General features: G+C 39.5%; 1 protein-coding gene across 3 annotated transcripts in view; it reads right to left on the bottom strand.

The window, feature by feature from the left end:
- Nucleotides 1–22431, bottom strand: part of Znf407 (zinc finger protein 407) — a 395230-nt gene that overhangs the window by 362818 nt on the left and 9981 nt on the right. For all 3 annotated transcript variants that reach the window (XM_052201475.1, XM_052201476.1, XM_052201474.1), the window contains exon 2: nucleotides 5498–10218. In XM_052201475.1, the coding sequence (XP_052057435.1) occupies nucleotides 5498–10157 (4660 nt within the window). In that variant the 5' untranslated portion in view covers nucleotides 10158–10218. The remainder of the gene's footprint in view (nucleotides 1–5497; nucleotides 10219–22431) is intronic.

Here is a 22431-nt window from a genome sequence, read left to right as displayed (position 1 = left end):
CATATAACTGACAAAAATATTTCCTGTAATAGTCTATGTACTAATGGAACATTTTGTTTTTGTTTTTGTTTTGTTTTTTTCTGAGACAGGGTTTCTCTGTGTAGCCCTGGCTGTCCTGGACTCACTTTGTAGACCAGGCCGGCCTTGAACTCAGAAATCCGCCTGCCTCTGCCTCCCAAGTGCTGGGATTAAAGGCGTGTGCCACCACCTCCCGGCCTAATGGAACATTTTAAAAAACACAAACACAAACAAAATTACTGGTGTGTACAATGTATCACTGAGGATGTTTCTCAGTGCCCATCCACTTTCCTCAGATTTCTCCAACTTTGAACCCACTTGCACAAAAACAGTAGTATACACGTCCTGTCTCTGACCCCAATGAGTCGCCATATTAAATGTCACTACATCTTTACAGACACAGACACAGCACATGACTGCCTTGCTCTTGTCATCGTGTCACAGTCTGTGGTGAATCACAAACCACAAGGGTCAATATCTTGGTTACTGAGTTCACTAACAAATACTTCAACAAATCAGCATCAGTAACAACAATAATGACATGTTTTAATTAATTAATTAGAATGGACTGAGATTAAACTATACTCCAAAACAAAATGTAAAGCCTTTCAGAGTGGCTAGCACCACTGTGAATAATGGGAAAGACACCATTCATTAATCAGTCCCACATTAATGAGAAATAACAATCTCCTTAAAAAAACATATGTACAGACTGTCTTCCAATTTTCTAAGTACTACCACATCTTGAAAGAAATCAAAATAATAAAGACCACAGCTTAAAATCATTACAATGTTTCTGTATCATGATTAGTATGTAATTTGGAAATTAACTCTTCCAATACTGTAAGAGTCTGAAACATGTAAATTTCAAGTTACCGAGTACAAATTAAAAAAGTTTCAATCTTTGATCAATGAACCTTTGTGGAGCCCTGAAAGGGGGGTTGGGGGCAGGGAGCTTGGAACTAAAGCACTCAAGAAAAAAAAATTACTCTCTTAAATTTGAATTCAGTTCTTAAAGGTGATCAAAAACATGAAGCACTTCATTTTAACCTTCCAACATAAATTTAAGAAAAAAGTCAAGGAAAGTCAAGAGCGCTGAGTGGCAGACAAGGCTACGCACTTCCCTCTCCGAGGACGATAAAGCAGACCTCACGGTGCTTCATTTCTATGGTTGGGGGGGTCAAATATACCCAACACCTGAAAGGCTCTATCTAGTAAGAGTTATATATCTGAATAGCAAGAGCAGGTTGGGATTCTAGCTTACAACAGTAACATTCTAGCAATCATTTTGCAAACTATTTTTTAATAATGTATTTAAATGATCCAGATAAAATTAAACCCATCAGTACTTTGAAACATATGAGGCAGAACCCCATAATGGAATTTTGGAAAAATAAGAATCAACCAGCCTGTGGTTTCAGTTGTAGTGCTTTTTCAAGGATAACTTGGAAATTATTAATAAGCAATAGTATCAAGACCTGAAACCAAAAGGATAAAAGTCCCCCAACATTTATCTACAAGGTGACTTGGAGATGCAGATATAAACACCTAGTGGCTCTGACAGCCCCCAAATTCTGACTAGGCCTATTCAGGTGGCACTAATGCCACAGTGTGCGGCACAGAAACGCCTGTGCTTTTAATTTGCTGTGCAGAGCTCTGAGGAAGTCCTTCTTTAAGTCTCAGGGCTCATCAGTGCAGTACACGGACCCCACACAAATCAGGAATTCTGTAAAAGCTGCTGCATGGAGGGAGATCAGAGAGACCTCACCCTGACACTCACCACCCCAAGAGGCTGTCTAAAGGGCCCTTCCTCTGCATGCCATCCGCATTCATGGACCTGCTGAGCCCAGGCCTCTGTGAGAACAGGAAGTCTTTCCTTTTACTTCCTGTCTTTAAGACAGTATTTCCTTCTTACACTTGCCACATGACACACATTATAAAATGGACCTACACATGCTTATATAACAACACCTGTAAACACGCGTTCTTTCTCTCAGGTATATTGTGTATTAAGAACACCCAGGATCATCTTAAGTAATTCCATCACTTGGAGCACCGCTACCCCCAGAAGATTTTTTTTTTATTTTAATTTGTACTGTAGAATTTTATGAAGAAGAAAAACACTAAAGTGGCCTTAACTGTTTAATGTCTGATTATTTACTAAACAAATCCAAGAACTTAAAACCTCAATCTTCACTCAAACCTAAAGGTCTGCTGCATTCCTACTGCTATGTGCACACGCGCACACACACATGTAGCATGCAAATTCAGATGGAAGGACAGGGGCCTGCAGATCTTAGAGGGAGAAGTAATGCAGATGCCTGATTTTCATGCAGACCATGCAGACCATGCAGACCATGCACACCATACAGACCATGCAAATCATGCAATGCTTGCTGACTGTAGTGTAAACCCCAGTTCTTCCTAAGCATTTGAACATCTCACTCACTTGTTCTTTCACTCAATCGTTCACACCCACCCAACAATTACACTGAACACCAACTTTGAGTGAAGTATTTGCAGAGTAAGTAGTGAATGAAGTCAGCCCCTTTCCACTGTGCTCACTCTGCAAATTAACTTGGTGAACTACAGTTTCTAAACCATTACATACTGAGTTGCAGACGCCCAGCACTAACTTAAGAGTTTTCCGTGGATTTGCACACCACACCATAGGCACCCATATATAAACATTTTCCAAAGGGCACAAGGATCAAAATACTATAAACTATAAATGGCCTTCTGATATCTTGAGGCTTAAGTATCTTTTGCATGTGCTGTGACACAAAATACAGAATCCTGCACATGCACATGAGATAACACCAAGCTCCAGGCTTGTACTGCAGGGTAACCAAGCTGAGCGCCTCACAGCACAAACGCACAGGAAGCGATATACTTTCTGCCTATAGTTCTTGATGATAAAAACTCATTTCTTAAGAATGCTGCTTATATCACACTAACAATAATTAAGACCAGGTTACATAAAATCAGATAGCAAATTCCAAATTTGGAAATGGGTTGGAAGAGTGAGCCACTTCCAGTTAAGCAGGGCTAGCAGGCCTGTATTACTTACTCTTTCATAGATAAAAGCAAAGCACCAGAGAGTTGTCCACTTAAAGATATCCCCCCCCAAAAAAAAAGAAATTAAATCTGAAGACCAACTTTCCCCAAAAAATGTGACTCAGGGAGGATGTGCTCTGCAGTGCTTCAGAGCATGCAAAAATGTACTTTCTGGTAAAACCAACAGAAGATATGGGAAAAACATGCTGACTTTTCCTAACTGTTACAATCAATGAGGTAACTTACATAAGCAGGGCTACTCTGTCACAGACTGATAGTTACCTCACTTTCACATCCACATTAACTTGATTTTAAATGCAATTAATACATATAGTCAAGGAAGACTAATGGACTACATTCTGCACTTAACCTGGTAGACATTTTCAAATGGCACAAGTGACCAGTGCAAACCTATTTTGCATTGTAAACGACTAAATAAATCTTAATGGATTAAGAATGATCAGCTATCAACACACAAGGGAAATTAAGTGCTGAAATGCCTACATTGATTATTTTAAATTATTAGCCTTACTCTATTCTTGAATTTGTATGCTTTTAGTGAGCTTTAACACATTTACAAGACTTATTGACTATAATTACAAGAGAATTCAAGTAATGGACACATCAATTATAAGCAACATGTCTTGACCAGACAGTTGCATAAAGAATTCTAAAAAGAACTCCATTAGCATCTTCCTCTCAGTTTTATTCAGCTTTATCTGACTTAAAAGGGGATGTTAAGAAAACACATATTTTTAATGTATAAGAACAGCCTGGTACCTAAGATCATGCCATGTTAGAATGTGAGAAGCAACAACAGAGGTACTGACCATGCAAACCAGTAAGTAGCTAAACGGCCTCCAGAGATGGCCCTACAACATGTGGCTAGTAGAGAGCAGGCCCACACAAGGACTAAAACCTTTATAGTTACCTCAACTAATCTTGTGTGCCTTTTCCTATAACTTTCTTCAAGAAAAAATTTGATCTATCTTTAATCATCATCAATTACTGATAATGCTCTATATCTTTCTCCTTGTAACCAGTTTCAAAAACTGCAGGAATTTAAAGTATAGATTTAATAATATGCCATTATTTAAAAGTACAGTAAAATAAACCTTACAGTTTTAATGAAAATATGTTCTTTGAAATGTGAATTTATTATTCAAATCCACTCATAAATTCAACCATGTAGACAGAACTTGTCTAAGCAGAGCACAATGATTTAGAAAAGCTGTCTATTTAAAATAAAGAATGTATGGCAGGTTTATAGAAACACTGCACTGAATTTTTACATAAATTTACAACAGTAGCTTATGCATTTTTCACCAAATATATATTTTTAAAAATTTATCCCCAAACTAAACATTAACATGGAATGTTCAATGTATCCGAGTATAGACCCTAAATCAGGTGTTTCCTCAATGAAAACCAAATTCCAACACATATTAAGGAAACAATGTTCACAAATTCTGATCCTTGAAAGTAGATTCTTACTGCTGAGAGTCACACTTGTAGATACCTGTTATTACTACCTGTTATCAAATATATTTAAATCAGTAATATCTTTTTTTTTTAAATCAGTAATATCTTAAGAATTTCATTAAGGGGCAGGAGAGATGGCTCAGCAATTTAAAACCCTGGAAGAACCCGGTTAGATTCCCAGGGGAATCCAATGCCCTCTTCTGGCTTCCATGGGTACTGCATGCATGTGGTACACAGACATACATGCAAGCAAAATACATTAAAAATAAAAGTTAAAAAATTTCAGGCATGTCTTAAAACAAAAGAATTTTTTTGAGTTTTTTTTTTATTCAATATATTCTTTATTGACATTTCAAGTGAGTTTCCCTTTCCTGGATCCCCCCCTCCCCGAAAGTCCCATAAGCCCTCTTCCCTCCCCTGTTCCCCAATCTACTCATTCCCAATTCCCTGTCCTGTATTCCCTGACACTGTTGCACTGAGCTTTTCCAGGACCAGGGGCCTCTCCTTCCTTCTTCTTGGGCACCATTTGATATGCGCAAAAACAAAAGAATTTTATTAAAGGCTAAAAGCTCCTTAGGATGTTCTCCAAAACCACAAAGTGTCATTTAATGTATACTTTGGAAAATCAAATAATCAGGACAAATGAAAAGCCATAAAACATGGGAGTTTTACAAAGGAATGAGACAATGCTTTTTGACAGAAGTAAAACAAATTTGTCCACTAATCTGCCTTTAGAATTGTTACAGCTGAATTACCTTTGGAAACATCAAGTGTCAACACTTCTCAGATATAAGCAGAGTATCACACAAACATATGTGAATCAGGTGGGAGCCCAAAGCGAATTCAAGTAGAGCTCACACTTGGTTGGACCCAAAGTCCAAACTTCATTGTTCTTTTGCACTTTATAGGAAAACAGGGGCTTGCTGCAAGAGTTACATACCTGTATGAGTCCGAATGTGAGCCAGAAAGGCCATGGAATTGCTACTCCGACACATCTTCCCACAATACTTGCAGACATTGCCCTGGTTTTCTTCTCTCTCCCGATTGATCTGCTCAGTGTCTTCCACTATGTACTTATTTACCTCCCGTAGCAATTCCTCATGCTGTCCTTTAATATGCAGAAATAAATTCTGTTCAGAATCAAAGGGCTCTGTACACTTGACACATTTGAAGGTGGCCCCTCCCTCCGGAAGCTCTTCCACACTGGCCTGTTCATTTCTCATATGACCAGCACTAGCCAAATGCTGGTGAAGGTTGCTCTCAGTGTAGAAGGATTTCCCACAAAGTAAGCAGTGAAAGTGCTTCTCTTTTGTAGGATGCTTCATGGCTATATGAACATTCAGGCCACTCAGTCCATCTGCTAAGAAACCACAATCATCACATCGGATTCGTGTGGACTCTCCAAAAGCACTACCACCTTCAACTTTCTTCTTCTTCAACCCCTGAGCACAGTCTTTCAGGGGCAACTCATTAACTCTTCCCCCTGTCACCATGAGACCCTCTTCTGGCTGTTCTACCAATTCACCGTCTTCAGTTTTTATTCTAATTATGGAAGAATCAAACCTGCCAAAACTGTACATCGTTTGCCCTTTGTCATCAATACTTATTATAGTTTCATAAACATCACTACTGTCAGCTGTGCCATTAGAGGCTGAGGCATCCTCTTCCAAAATGACTTCAGCTTCATGTTGTGAATTCATCAAAATTTCCTTATTGTCAAAAATAGGATTTTCTTGCACATCTTTTAAATCTTCTGAAGTCTGTTCACATCCAACCTTGTTCTGGCCACCACCATCCAGAACCAGTTGTTCTCTTGGTATTTTCATCACCACAGAGGAAGTAGATTCAGCTGAATGGCCCCCATCTAGGTCTCCAGGGCAGGGGGACTTGTCAAGACCTTTCCCTTCACTATCATCCATGCTGCCTCCCTCATCTTCACCATGTGTACTTGTATCACCAACATCGTCCAACACATCATGGTTTCTCTTTGCTGTCTCACAATCCACAGCAGAGCTCACTTGGTTTTCACTTTGAAGACAGCCTGGAGAGCTGAAGTTAGAGGGAGTGTTAAGGGACATTATCTCCCTGGGTTTCACACTTTTGTCCTTAACAAGGGGCTGGTGCAAGGTCTCACAAAAGGAACGATCGTCACTAAAATTAGATTCTTGTTCACTCACAACTGCCACTGAATCAGGAGCACAGAGTACTTTAGACATATCTACATTAGAATGATCATTTAAAATAGAACATTCTGCAGGGTTTCTAGATTGGAGAGTACCAGATGATTGGTGTGGATTTACTTGAAATTCCTCAGAATTTTGTGACTGCTCCTCCTCGGGTATAGTGATGTTCTTGGATATTTCTGAAGAGCCTGCTTCCATGTTACAGGAGCTGAGGTAAGACTGCCTTTTCATTTTATGCTTCTCTGTGGCAGCATGCCTCGTCATCTCTCTTCGAGTCACTGCATAGTAATCACAGGCCATGCAGTAAAACTCAAACTCTTTGGTATGCTTCCTTTTCACATGCAGCTCTAGCGAAGCAGCAGAGTGAGCACTGAACTCACAGTGTAGACATTTATTGTCACTTGAACATGTAACATCTCTCTGAGAGCATGCATCATCCTGCTGCAGAAGGTCCTCTGTCTCTAGAGGTATCTGTCCCTTTTTATCAGAGAGTTGACTGTTAACTTCTCCATCTACAGAATGAAATACATTTCCAGTTTCAACATCACCTGCATTCCCATTATCTACCACTGGTTTTTCTAAAGTAGATGTGTCTGACTTAACTGACTTGTTAGCCTGTTCACCAGAAATAGTCACTGCTAGAGGGGTATTCTTCTTACATGCTTCAAGATTACCCCCTTCTGGGCCAACAATTATATCTGAACTTTGTTTCCCATTTGCTTCTATTTCTACCCGTCCTTTATGTTTCTTGGTGGCACAATGACGTTCCATATCTCCTTTAGTTACAGTATAATACTTACATACTTTGCACAAATAACTATACTGGTGACTGTGTTTACGCCTGATGTGCACAGTCAAATTTGTAATACTAGAGGCCAAAAGTCCACAGTGTGAACAAGTCCGAGAAATGCTGCCTTTGGGCCTCCCTCTCTTTGGAGTAGTGGCTAAGCCTAATTCATCCTCTTTGGTGATGACAGCAGACTGTGGCAGTTCCTTAGGTGTTAGCATACTCTGTTCACAGTGAGAATGCTCCTGTGATCGCACACCAGCATGCCCTTCGGGCCCTCCACTTCCAGAAACATTGGACTCTTCTTTTTTATCATTTGCACCTATACAGACTCTTTCAATGCACTCTTCAAAACTTAAACCAATATTGTTTTTCTTAGCATTTTCAAGATGTTTGCTTCTTTTAATGTGCTTCTCCATTCCTTCTTTGCTCAGTGAATAAAGATTACATGCTTTACAAAGAAAGTGATAGTCCTGACCATGCCGAAGTTTTATATGTCTTGTAAGGACGGTAGAAGACCTTGTTTTATAAAAACACTTCTTACACTGAAACTGGGGCTTACTTGAATGTCTTGCTTCACTTCCATGGCTTGCCCTGGACTCAGCAGGTTCTTCCTGAGCTGCCTTCCCTGAGTCTTCTCTAGAATCTGACACATTTTCTGATTCTAAAATACTTAAAGGTAAAACAGAATCACTACTCAATGATGAAGCAGTCTTTGGTTGAACCACTAAACTATTATGTGTCTCTGTTGCTCTGTGTTCTTCCACATCTTTCTCTGACAAGAACAGATTACAAGAGGTGCAGAAAAAGTCCATGGCATGTTTCTCCTTCATATGGTCTCTAAGACTCATTTCATTCAAGGAAATAAAGGAACAACACTGACAGCTGAGGACAGGTGTCATTTGCTGATGCTGATTACTGTGCAAGTGTTCTTCCAAGTCTCTCTTTGATGGACTAGAAAAGTCACAAGTCTGACAATGAAACTGCATTTCTCTTCCATGGTACTTTTTAACATGAATTTCGAAGTCTGTCTTGTTTGCAGCTATCTGACCACACTCTGTACAGGTACACTGTATAGAGAGCTGGTCAGCTGGCTTTACTGGCAGGGAGCCCAGCCGTGTGGAGCCTGAAAGACAGGAGGCTGTCTTGTCCTGCAACACTTCTGGTTTGTCTGAGGTAGTCACAGCCAGACTTTGGACATCTTTGCTCATCTGTATTTGTTCCAGCACTGGCTGTGCATTTGTTTTCATCTGTGTTCTAAAGTGTTTCATATACATCCTCTGAGTTTCATTTGTACCCCTTTTATTAATTCCTAGAAGAGTAAACCTTTTCTTTGCCTGGCCCTTTAAAGTAAAAGCGCCACTTCGTCTGCGAAAGCTATTACCCAACATCAGAAGGTTTCGCTCAGATCTTGGCCTTGAGGTGGTACTGATACTGACATGAGCCGTCTGTAGGACATTTTTAGTGGATTCTGGTTTATTTAAAAGACCCTCTGAGCTTATTAAGCTTCCTAGCTGTTTGTTCTGATTTTCAGGATTTTGAGCTACACCAAAACTAACATTTTCCTCAGCTACATCTGCTTTCCCTGATGAGATTTTTCTAGATGGCACCATTTCAACAAGGAGTTCACCCCTGCCAGCACTGTCCTCAGAAGGGGCTTCTCTGCAGGCTATAGACGTGTTCCCAGTGCTCTGTACTCCTTTGGAATCCCCATTCTTTGCTATTGGTTTAGAAGCTCTTGGTTTTGTTCTCACATTTTTTGTTCCCATGACACAGGCTTTTTTAGGAAAAGATTGTTTTGTTAAGATCTGTACGAATCCCCCACGAGCAGCAAGGTTCTGACGACGAAGATGTGTTTTGCCAAGATAATGTGCATTCAATAGGTATTCTTCAGCACATTGAAAGCCACAGAGATCACAGGAAAAGACTTTCTGTGGCCCATGAGCATGTCTGACACGCACATGAGGAGATGAGCTGCCCTCTGCTCTGTGGCTACAGTGGCAGCAGGTGCGTTCCTTCCCCTGCTCCACATGACAGTCCACATGCTTTTCTAAAGCAGAGCAAGAGGGAAATGAACAGCCGCACACGCCACACATGAGTCCTGTCTCTACACTTCCAAAGCTACAACTAATGCTTATTTCTTCTGGAGGAAAAGGACTGTGTCTTTCAGGAACAAGGGAAACCATTTCCTGAGCGGGCTTTTTCACTTCATCTACTTTCAGAGGAAGAGTATCAGAAGTACTAAAATCACAGGGTGGGGAGAAAACATTGGGAAGAGCTCTGCCTCCTTCTGAGCAGTGTTCTGGAAAGGCCTCCTTTCCCGTCTCAGCCAAATGGGCATTAGCTTCCACAGTGCCCATGCCACAGGTACCCTGCTCTCTTGTCTCGGGCTCCACTGCCTCTGTTCTCAGTCGTTTGGGAGCGCGTTCACTTCTATCTTCCTCTGCAGCAATACCATCTAAGTTGGACGATTCTGAAAAAACTCTTTTGCTTGTAAAATTCTCAGAGGCATTTACTATGTCATCAGATACAAGCCCACAACCGTCATCACAGGATGAAACACTCCTCGGATCTTTTGCTCCCTTAACACTTTCATCCTCATCATTTTCATGTTTGTTCTCAGAATCCATTCTCAATAAAGTTCTGATGATGTTTCTTCTGTCAGAGTTGGATCTAACTGGAACTTACAACCTGTGAAATAAACAGACATGGTATTAAAGCTTTGAACAAAACTCTTAGTCTGGACCTGAGGGAAAAAAACATGATGAAATTAACCTTCCTACGTGACTAAATCTGACAAGTATAAAGTTCTAGAGGCAATCTTGCTGTGTGTGGTGGTTCATACCTGTAATGCCAACAACCAGGACAAGATGACTGCCTTATGATCAAGGTCCCAATCTAGGTTACACAGTGACTACCAGGGCTAAGCCAGGCTATAAAAGAGAAAGAGGGGGAGGAAGAAGAGAAGGAGGAAGAGGTGGAAGAGGAAGCAATCAAATCCATGGACCATTGCTGACTCAAAGCAATCCTAAGCATCTTGGTAGGGAAAGAGCGATACTCTCCATCAGCTTCTAAACGTTTTCATGTTTCCATTCTCTGAAACAGGACATTTTACATGACTTCCTTTCAAACAAAGAAGCCTTTCTTTTAAATTGCATTTTGGTGAGCTCCCATTCTATCAAACAGATGAAAACAAAATCAGTGATCTGAGTCTAGAGGACTTGCCTTCCCTCTGTGGCCACTCAAGAAGACCAAATGCATCAGTTTTGCCTCTTCCCTAAAGCAAAAGTCTTACCAGGACTGTTCTCGGCAGACTTCAAGTGACACCATACATATTCGAATCACAGATCACCACTTATCCTAAGTCTTTGCCAGTGAAAAGCCCTCCTCTTCCAGGTGGCAATCAGCTTTCTTATCTTACAGTCATTTTTGTGTTGTCTGAAGATTAACAGTAAAGGGAAATGTCAGTGGTACAAAATTAATGGAGTAAGTTTTGGAGAAGAAGGGAATTATCCTGAATAAAATGCCTTAAAATCAATATTATTGATTTTATTTTTCATTATGATAATTAAATTAACACATATCATTTCCATTTATTTTATACTATGATTGAAACTTTTAGCCAAATTATATTTTATTTGATGTTAATAAAAAGTCATTGGTATATTATGGTCTCAAACAAAATGACATTTTTCACTATTTAACTACTTTTTCCACAAATGACAAAAATAAAACCTTGCTTATAAGTAGAAAACAAAAAATAATATCTAAGGCAAAAAAATAATATCTAAGACAAGAATCAAATAAATAAAATAATAGAAGAAAAAAGTCAGACTTTTTTCTAAACTATAAGCCTCCAAGGACAATATGCTATAAAGGTCACCAATTAGAAAGTGTAACAAGAACTCTGGAACGGGACTGATTTTTTTAATCATATATCTGATAAAACATTTGCTCCTAGACTATTCAAAGAATTCTTACGACAATTTCACAATAAACAAAGAATCTGGTTATAAATTTCTCCAACGGAAATACAAAAATGGCCAACAGCACATGAAATAAAAAACAATCATAATAATACATCATTAGCTCTTAGAGAACTGCAGTCAGGACCACAATAAGGTGCTGCTTTCCAGCATCTAGAATAGATATGAACAAAAGTCAGATCAAAATGAAATTCTGTCACAAGAGCCTAATGCACAGCACCAGGAAGTTCAAAGCATGATGGCCATTTGAGTTAAGCAAGGCCAGTCAGAGCAGCACAGCAGGACTTTGTCTTAAAAACACGAAAGCTAATCACAACCAATGTTAATGGGGGTATGGAGCAGCCAAAGCCTCCCCACACTGCTAGTGGAGGGCTGGGGTAGAAGAAAAACTAAGAAGCTCGGTATCCAGAGGTTCTTCACAAACACCACGGTCAAGGAACAAGCTCAGAGTTGGCAAAAATGGCTCAGCAGTTAAAAGCAGTTGACATCAAACCTATGTGCCAAGCTTGGAAACCACATGATAGCAAAGAAATACCATCATTCTCCAAAAATTGTCCCTCTGACCTCCAGAGGCTTTGACACACAAGTGCAGGAACAAAAGTACTATTAAAACACTCAGGCGGTGGTGGCACACGCCCTTAATCCCAGCACTTGGGAGGCAGATGCAGGAGGATTTCTAAGTTTGAGGCCAGCATGGTCTACAGAGTGAGTTCCAGGGCAGCCATGGCTATACAGAGAAACCCTATCTCAAAAAAACCAAAAAACCAAAAAACCAAAAAACCAAAAACAAAAGTGGAGAAGAGGCAGGACAGTGGTGGTGCACACCCTTAATTCCAGAGCCCAGAAGGCAGAAGCGGATTGAACTCTGTGCCAGCCTGGTCTACAGAGTAAGTTCCAGGACAGCCAAGGACTATATAGTAAGACCTGGTCTCAGGGGAATAAAGGTGGAGCTGAGAATACTGCTTAGCAGTATTGTTGACCTGGAATGAAGGAAGCCCTAGACTCAATCCCCAGTACTGATACAGAGCTCTGTTACTCAACATTCCCTAAAAATGTCTCCTGCATGCCCTTTACAGTCCACTTCCAGAAGCATACCTCACTCCTCACCAAAGCTCACCCCCAATTACACCCCAACTACAGGTTAGAATTCTTCCACAGTAGACAAGCAAGTCTGTCCTGGAAGTTCCTGAGAGGACTCATACATAACAAGGACTGTGGGGAAGGAGTGTGGCCGCAGTTTGCTCAGAAAGGTATTCTTGGCTGCACGTGTCAGTTCAATGTCCCACTAACTTGCAGAGTGTGACCAACTGCAGAGATACAACAGAACTCTGCTGATGGACATCTGATCTATTTCTTTTTGTTGCTACTATGATTAAAAATTTTGTCAGCATTCTTATACATGTCTTTTCACAAATATGGTTTTCATTTCTTTTAAGTAAATACCTAGAACAGATCTAACTCTATGAGAAACTGACTGATTTCAAAGTAGTTGTACTAAACTGCTACATGTCATGTGTTGAGATCCCATGAAATATATGTCTATTTTTTAAATTCAGTCATGCTAGTGGGTGTGTACAGCAGTGACAGCTCATGTGTTTTGCTGGTCTTTTGCTCATTTCTTTAATGGGTTATTTGCTTATTGAGCAGTAGAATTTTCACATGAATTCCAAATATGAAATCAACTGTCAGATATGTTCTATAATATTTTATCTCTTTTCATTTTAATTATTTTTCATTTATTATTCATTTTTCATTTTATGATATTTTTATAAAAAAGCTTTAAACTTTGATAAAATCAATACCTTTCCCATTATGGTTATTTGGGAATATGATTATCTCTTTCCCCAATGCTTGAATGTAAAGCATGGTTTATTTTTTTCACCCATCTATCCCACAGGCCTACAGTATTTCAGGCGCTTATATACTACTAAAATGAATAATGGCACACACCTTTAAACCTGGTACTTGACAGGCAAAAACAGGAGGAGCTCTGTGTGGCCAGTGTGGTCTGTATAGTGAGTTCCAGGGACAACCAGCGCTATACAATGAGATCTAATAGATAGTGAGATATGGAGATTGACAGACAGACAGACAGACAGACAGAGTAAGTATGTAAGTGCATGCCTCCTTGCCATATAAGTCTCGTACCCAGGTGTTTAAAAATGAAATAAACAATATCTAGGTCATACTTCAAAAACACCCAGGTGAGGAATATGAAGTAAACTGCTGATGATGATATAAAAGTGAGTAAAGGCACAAAAGTATCGTTCTATCAACAGTGCACCAAAGAACAACAGATGTGTGTTCAGAATGCATATTCTGTTGCAGGTACAAGCACAATGCAGACAGTGGCAAAACAACGAAATTCTTAATTATATTCTATATAATGGTTCAAAAAGCCCTAAAACAAAAAGGAAAAGTATTATTTGCTGGTTTTTGATTGCTTTTTAGGTTAATGAAATTATCCAACATCTCATTACATGAAAATAACAAAACACACTGGGCGGTGGTGACGCACACCTGTAATCCCAGCACTTGGGAGGCAGAGGCAGGTGGATTTCTGAGTTCAAGGACAACCTGGTCTACAGAGTGAGTTCCAGGACAGAGAGGGCGACACAGAGAAACCCTGTCTCCTAAAAAGAAAATAACAAAAAACAAACAAAAGCAAACAAAAAAATTTAAAAAAAACGAAACACCTAACAGCACACACACACACACACACAAACACACACAGTGTCCACCATATCAAACTATTCCACAATGGCATAAATTCATTATCTATTGGAACATTTTCTACTGGAATGTACCAGATGTATATAAAGCCACATATTGATTGTGAAGATACAAAGTGAAGATAAATGAACAAAAATCATACATCCAAGTAGAGCATTCAATCTAACTGAAGTTTATCAAAATCTTTGAAGAAACGAAATGTGCCTGGAGTTGGGGGGGGGGGTGGTCAGAGTTTACTATTTTGAATTACATTTGGCTACTGTTGTTGCTTTGCTGAGAGGTGGGCAGAAACAGTTAAAACTCAACTGGCCCAAGACTGCAGCCAATGTATGGACATGCAGAGGAAGGACAGGCAGCTCCTCACAGGCCAGCTTTCTACCACACGGCAGTTTATACAACGGGCAGCTGGCTCAACCCATTCCAGATCATAGTCACCATTTCTGAAAAAATTAACACTCAAGGTCAGCACTGGAGCCAGGGGCCATCTAGAGGCACAAAGAGTTTGCTGCAGTCATTAAGTTATAAAATGTAGAATGGAAACAGAGTGGGCAGGAGTGCAGAGTAGTTTTAATAAGTACTTTAAAGTGATGTAAAAAGGATTAAGCGGAAATGAGAGTTTATGCTAATATAGACTTTAAAAATTCATTAGAGAGGTTATTAGAACAAGTATCACATTCCCAGTGGAGATGGGAACAAGATCATCTTCTTTCTTCTTGAAAGATTCAAAGATCACCTGAATACAACCATTAAAGGGCTCATTTTTCTGAAGATATTATTCATTCATACAACAAACACTTACTAAAAACTTACTATTATCTGAAAACACCCTCATTCTCCTAGTAACAACAAAAAAAAGCATAATCTCCTTCTTGACACACTGTCATTTGTAAAACTATAAAAACAAAATAAAATAAATCTTAGAAGTCGTTCCTCAACAGACTTTCAAGACTGAAAAACCTAGTCTATATGTGGACTAAGACAGTGGACCCAGGCCCAGAGAGATGGCTTAGAGGATGCCTGCTACCAAGCCAGACATGATTACAGAGTACAATCTCTGGAACCCACAAGTTGGCATATTTTTTTTGGTAGCAGAATGTGTTACTAAAACCAATCCTCTTCAAGCATTATGTTTCCTCGACCAAGTCATGACTTACCATCTACGCAGACCACCACAAGCACACAGTCACAAGCATGCACACTGGGGCTGAGTGGGGCTTAGTGCTGTGGCACTGGCCTAACACGAGCAATATTCTGAGTCCAACAACACAGACACACACGCATGTGCACACAAACACACCTTTAAGCATTTGTTCCTGACTGCAAAAATAAGTTATATATAACACTTTCTTATTAATTTCATCTTACCTATAATTATTAATAAGGTTAATATCATCTAGAAACTAACAAAAAATAAAGTATCTAACTTAGTCATCCCTCACGTTTTAAGGGAAAAATACTCTAGAAAAAAGAAGAAACAGACTTTTGAAGAACAAAAATAAAGCACATCACTAGCAGCCTTCTGATGACACCTGGTGGCCACTTCTTCCAGAAGTCTCTTGCAGTGATTTGGAGGAACATTTTAGAAAGCAGGCTCAAGTGCTCACTGCCCCCAGGCAACCTGATGCCCCCCTGGCATCCTTGCCAGCCTTGTTCACTTGTCACTCGTTCCAAGTACTAGTCTTCATTTCTCTGGGTCTTGTGTCTTCTCTTAAAGGTATCATAAAGACAACACAGCTCTTCAGCTTCCACTGAGTCACTCACACAGACACATACCAACTGCACAAGAACCCACCGTCTCCTACCCCCAGTCCCAGTCTCTTACCCATCACCCTTCCTGTACACACACATGCACAGAAATTAACAGTCTCATGACCTTTCCCCTTGAGAAATTCAAAAAAGCGTAAGTCCTAGAAGTTATAATCCTATCAAGAAGGATTCTTTCCTCTTGAAACACAAGGCTGCACACATAACGAAGAGCTGCAGCAGCTGAGTAAAAGACAGGACAGTTCTCTCTCAATCCGCCATTTCAAACTGGACTTCCTGCCGAACCGATATTAGGATGGTGTCATCTACCCCAATTTGGAGTCCACTCCTAGTGTCTGCCTATGAAAGCCTTCTACTGCTGATGTGCAGTCTCGGGGAACTGGAGGTGCTATGTGTGCCCAGCCCTCCCCTGCTAGGCCTCTCCAAGCAGAAACATCAATTTGGAAAAGAGCTCGCAGAATACAGTCTCTGATCCTACAAGGCAAAACAATACTCTTCCAGGAAAATCCTTATAGTTGTATTATAAAGTTGAATGAATAATTCTGTCAAGGATATATTTAACAAACTAAAATACATTTACTAGATAACTCTAGGGGTACTTTTTCATAAATGGACATATGAGAGCCTGCCTTATTCACACAGAACTACTTCATGAATACTTGGGTTCCAACAACTCTATCTCCTCACTGTCCTAAGAGACTACAACACTAATTCTTCAATTATAAATACATGAAGCGCCTGGCGGTGTTGGCACACGCCTTTAATCCCAGCACTTGGGAAGCAGAGGCAGGTGGATTTCTGAGTTCGAGGCCAGCCTGGTCTACAGAGTGCGTTCCAGAACAGCCAGGACTACACAGAGAAACCCTGTCTCGAAAAAACCAAACAAAAAACAAAAAAAAACAAAAATAAATAAATAAATAAATAAATAAATAAATAAATGAAGCTCTGTATAAAATTGCCCAAAGCTGTGTCTGACAAGTTTAAATGAACCTACAAAGTGTTTGTTACTCTTTCAAAAGGCTTAGTTCCCTTTCAGTATGCTGAACTTTGTGTCTTGTAAAAGCATGAGCACTAAGAGTGCATTCTACCTAGACTCAGTCCCCACGTAGCCATGCTTCCCACCTGTCCTCCCCCAGGGATCATGACTTCAAGAAGTACCAACTATATACAGTAAGAACACCTGTGCAGCCTGGCAGAGGCCCATGGGCAAAAATGTTAAGCCTCTTCCCCAAAGTCAGTGAAAAACTGGAGGTTCCCTCAAATTGCCAAAAAAATTACCTGAGTAGCAGACTATCTACCCTGAGTCATTAGACCTTCGGATGACAACTCCTACAAAAATCTCACTGTAGCCACAGAAGAAACCTGAAACCAGAGCTACCTATCCAAGCTCACTGCCTGACACCCAACCCACAGGAAGAGCGGGATAATAAAGTCACATCTCGTTATAGGCAATAGATAACGAGCATAAAACCATTCTCTCTGTTTGGCTCCTCAAATGAAGGCCTGGCCCAGGAGCACACCTCCTTTACTGGCATTTGTATGTTTTCCTTCCTACCTGAACAGGAGGCTTCCGTACTAGCACAGCAGTACTGACGTCCTAATGGTATCAGCCACATGAAATTCCTTACCAGGGCAGAATTCCTCGCCACTTACTACAATAAAATAGCAATTACATTTATCTCTCCTACTCCAAAAAATGAGATGTGGTATCCCTTATAACAAAAAACTAAATCAAAAGTTACTAAAGAATTACCTAATTAATTGATGAGGTAGAGCAACTTTAAATTCCAGATGCATATTAAAGGAAATATTTTACTATATCCTGAAGAATACACTCACTGGGATGGAATCATGCTGCCTCTAGAATCTACTGAGCCAACAGCTTGCCACAGAGCTACCAGCAGTAGGAATTCCTTTCTAGTTAGACTCAAAAATTTAGCATGCCCAAACTGGAGGAACAGTCCATGTGGGGAATTAGGTCATACACAGTCCACTGGTTACTGTCACTACACAATTAACTTTAAGCCTACTGGTACTGGAAAGCATTCAAGTGTAGGGGATATAGAGCCATTCACTCAGCATACAACCTGTGTAAGTGCTACCACTAATATATCAGACATGCCATTTCTAGCTCTATAGAAGGATGAAGAAAAAGAGGAGAAAGGAAGGGGAGGGGGAGGAGGAGGACAGGGAAGGGGAGAGGGAGGGGAGAGGAAAGGGGGGAAGGGGAGGAGGGGGAGAGGGAGGGGAGGGGGAAGGGGAGAAGACAATGAGGATGACTCCAGAGCTGGACAGATGAATCAAGGACCCAAGTTCAGTTCCTAGCACCCACATCAACTGGGCAAAAACTCAATATCACACAACTCCAACTCCAAGGAATCCAATGCCTCTATCTTCTGCATAAACCTTGTTGCACAAACCCACATTCAGATACCCTACATATACATAATTTAAAAACAAGAATTCATAGTTTATAAATAAATCTTCAAAGAACCTTCTCTAGGCAGAGTCTAAGAATATTTAAAGATACGCAGGCTAGAACCGCATACTCCCAAGCCTAGAAATCAGAAAAAACTAGAATTCTCACCCAAATTAAACCAGAATTTTCTTTCTATTCCAGAGGAAAACCATGTAAATATTTCAATATCTAATTCAATTTTCCCTACAAATGAAAAATTCAAATTTTTTTAGTGCTTAATCTAGAATTAAAACAATATTGAAATGCCGTAATGATCAGGATCAAAGCTCGGTGACAAAGCAGAGCAGGTCCACCAGCATCCTACCATCATCTGAAATTCCCATCCTTACACTACTCCCTGTGGAGACCGACTGCCCACAGGATAATCACTTGGGAAGCAGGTACTCTACAATTAGCTCATCCCTCACACCTGCCCTTTGTTAAGTCCTTCCACATCTGAAGTACTACTTTCTAAATACATTAAAACAATCCAGTCATTAAATTAACTTTATGACAACTTTATATTGGCTATCTCTGACAAATATGTTTCACACTCAGAAAAAATCTCCACAAAAAGTTAAAATTCAATCTATCTTTTTAAAGGCATTTTTTAAAATCAATACTTTGGTAGTATTTCCATCTAATTTTTAAGAAAAGAAATAAAAGGGATAAGGTAAAGGCGTGATGACTGAGTAAAAAAATGAGAAAACTTCAATGTCGTTAAAATCATGAGTTACCAGTGTGTCTCATGATATCTGAAAAGGTTGTTTTATTATCACTGTAACTAATCACAATGAAACCATCTCTTACAACTAAAGACATTATAATGAATTTTCTTTACAGCTAGAGAGAAATGGGATTTGCTGTTTCACATCAACTAGAACAGGCTGTATAAATTCTTCTTCCTATTTATTATAAAATATAACTTCATCTATAAAATCAGTCATGAAATATTAAAACTGAAACAACAGAATTTATGTCCTTTACTTAATTTAGTTTAAATGGTCTATTCTCTAAAAACAGAGGTGGGGAGGTTACATGGGATGGAGCCCCTCTTTCTTCATTAAGTGTTTCCATTAGACCCTGGATTTCAAGAATTTATAATGCAGCCATTTAAAAAAAAATTATTCCATGAAAAAAGTTAGACTATGTCCCTTAAATTCTCCCTTCTTCTCTTTCAAAAGCAAAATGAAACATATTATGTATGAATGCTGAGGAGAGTGGAAGAGATGGCAGCACAAAATTAAAGAAACATTACAGTGAAAATTTTAACACGCATGAAAAAGAACACTAAGCTACCAAGAGAAGGTCTTTGCTTTGATCTCAACGGTGCCAAGCCAGACGGAAGACACAGGGCAGTTTCATCTTCCTGTTGTAACACAAGAAGGAAGGACTAAGATTCCTAAATTCCATCAAAAGTCCCTTCCTTGCCAAGATGGACCAATAAGCACTTCAACACTGTATTCTTAGTAATAGGTTTTGTTTCTAAATGAAGCAGAAAAATAGGAAAATGGGATTTTGAAAATATAAATCTGAGGGACTGTATCAAAAACAAAAGCGACAGAGGGAAAGGAGTGTAACACTGCTCTTGCTTAAACCTGTCAGGTCTGGGAGAAGAGATGGAGCACAAAGAACTGCAGGGAAAAAACGACTAGAACTACTAATTTTGGAAGAAATCTGGAAAACACTGTAATTCCAGATGTCAATAAGCTAACACACCATATAAAACTATCAAGCCTCAAGACATTTGGAATATAAATTATTAGGTACCAAAGATCTAAGTGTTAAGAAAGTATATTTAGAAGTAGAAAATGTTCAGCATTAAATTTTTAAATGAATATAGTTCTACTCAAGTCCATTTATATAATAAGGTTAATTTTTTCCTCTCAGTGGTGAAATTATAGGTAATTCTTTTCTCCAAATCCTGGCATTTTTTTCTATACTTTCCAAAATATCATTTAGGAAAGAAGTTGACTAAGTATGAAGTTTAAGAAAAAAAGTTGCTTCCCATTATTGAAATAATAGAAAATGATGAGCGCTATCAAAAGAATACAAATACAAGCAGTCAGTGTAATATAATTATAGTCAGATGTTTGAGATCTCAGCCTGGTCAAATAGCATGAACACCAGACACTAAGAAAGCTACCTATGGCTCCCAGGATCTCATATTAAACAAAAAAAGAGTTGGTGTTGGCTGGAGAACCAGTAACACCTCATGAGCACACTAGGTGCTCATTCTCCACTCAATGGGGCCCAGCTGACCCCAGGACTGGCCATGATGAACCGATAGCACAAAAAAAGAGAGATACCTTAAATAAAAATGTTAGGACGACATAGAAGCAAGAATAAGCACTATCAACTTGTTAAAAATCTGAATGAAAAATGCATTTCAATGACTTGACAAAGGAATGATGGATGGATGGATGGATGGATGGATGGATGGATGGATGGACCGATGAATGAGTAAGTGGTCTCAGAGTGATGTAGTAAAGGTGAGAAGGCAGGCAAGGGGACCTAAAGGTCAGCTCCCTTTAGAATACAGGGGCAACGGACAAACACAAAGGAATACTACAAAGGGAAAAAGATTCATCAATACAACTAAGCCTAAGAGAATATTTATATGGAATACAACGTTTGCATGATTAAACTATCTCTCCACCAACTACTGACTAGTTCCAAGGTAAGAAAATAATTGTAGTAATTGTGAAGTGGGAAAAAAATAAATGGTACTATGTTGGCTGGGTAATCAAAATCTGCATGCTCAGTGGAGGGCAAATGGACACTGTGCATCCCAAGCTGTGGCATCATGATAGCCTCACATCCCACATGCTTCACATCAGCCAAGACTACAACGCCTCTGACTAAGACAAAACAACCAATGAGCACAATCCCAGGAGTGTTGTGTTTAAAGAAACAAAATGGTGAGAAGGTGCACCAGTCTCAAAACCTCAATGTCATGAAAGACAGACTATTGAAGGAGGCTAAAGAGACATGAAGACTAGATATAGTATCTGAAGACTAGATCCTGTGCTAGCAATGATAAATGTAATAAAGACATTTTATGTCAACTCACAATAACTGTCTATGTACATTTACAAAAATGATAGGACTACTGCAGTAATACAAAAGGGCATTTCTATTAGATTTCTCATGATTTGGTTTGGCTTTTTTGAGGCAGGGTCTCACTATGTAGGCATAGCTAGCCAGGAAATCATGGAGATCCTCCTGCTTCTGCCTTTCAAAATGCTGGTATTAAAGGAAAGCAATATCTTACCCAGTTAAGAATATGTCTGCTCTTAAGAGGTTATTATCAACTGAATGTTCCTGAGCAAAGGATTATGAGGCATACATATGTGGGGCTGGATTTAGATACAGACAGAGAGGAGGAGCATGTGTATATGAAGATTAGATGTCTAGGAAAAGAGACAAAATGAGAAAACAAGAGGGCAGCACCAGAGATGCAACTCAGTGATATAGGCTCTGCTCTGTACCTGTACAAGGGTCTGGGTTTAATCTCCAACAGAGCAAAGCAGGAGGAGAGAATACAAACTAACAACAGATAAATCACTGTAAGTTACATAAACAGGTAGCCTAGAAATTTTTCTGGGTTTGTTCTCACATTTTTCTATTAAGTTTAGAATAGTTCTCAAATAAAAACTAAAATGAATTAGCATGTTAACCCAGAAACAAGGCTGCTCTGGCAAGGGATCACATCCAAAGATCGTGTAGGTCTGTGTGATATGGCTGGAATGCTGGCACACCCTTAGTACACACCTTTAATCCCCCCAAAAAAGGAAGATAAAGTTAGTTTGCGGAAGGAAGTGGCCTTGTTTGACAGTGATGTCAAATTAAGTAGCAAATCAGAGAGGGATTTGACAGAATTAGTCAGAGACAGGATAAGCCCAACTCTCACAAGAAGAGGAAAAAGGTGACTTAAGAGAATAGTGTAGGTAGAGGAAGGAA

The sequence above is a fragment of the Apodemus sylvaticus genome, chromosome 13, assembly GCF_947179515.1.
Source record: "Apodemus sylvaticus chromosome 13, mApoSyl1.1, whole genome shotgun sequence".
Classification (NCBI taxonomy): domain Eukaryota; kingdom Metazoa; phylum Chordata; class Mammalia; order Rodentia; family Muridae; genus Apodemus; species Apodemus sylvaticus.
This window is presented reverse-complemented; position numbering and strand designations above follow the sequence as displayed.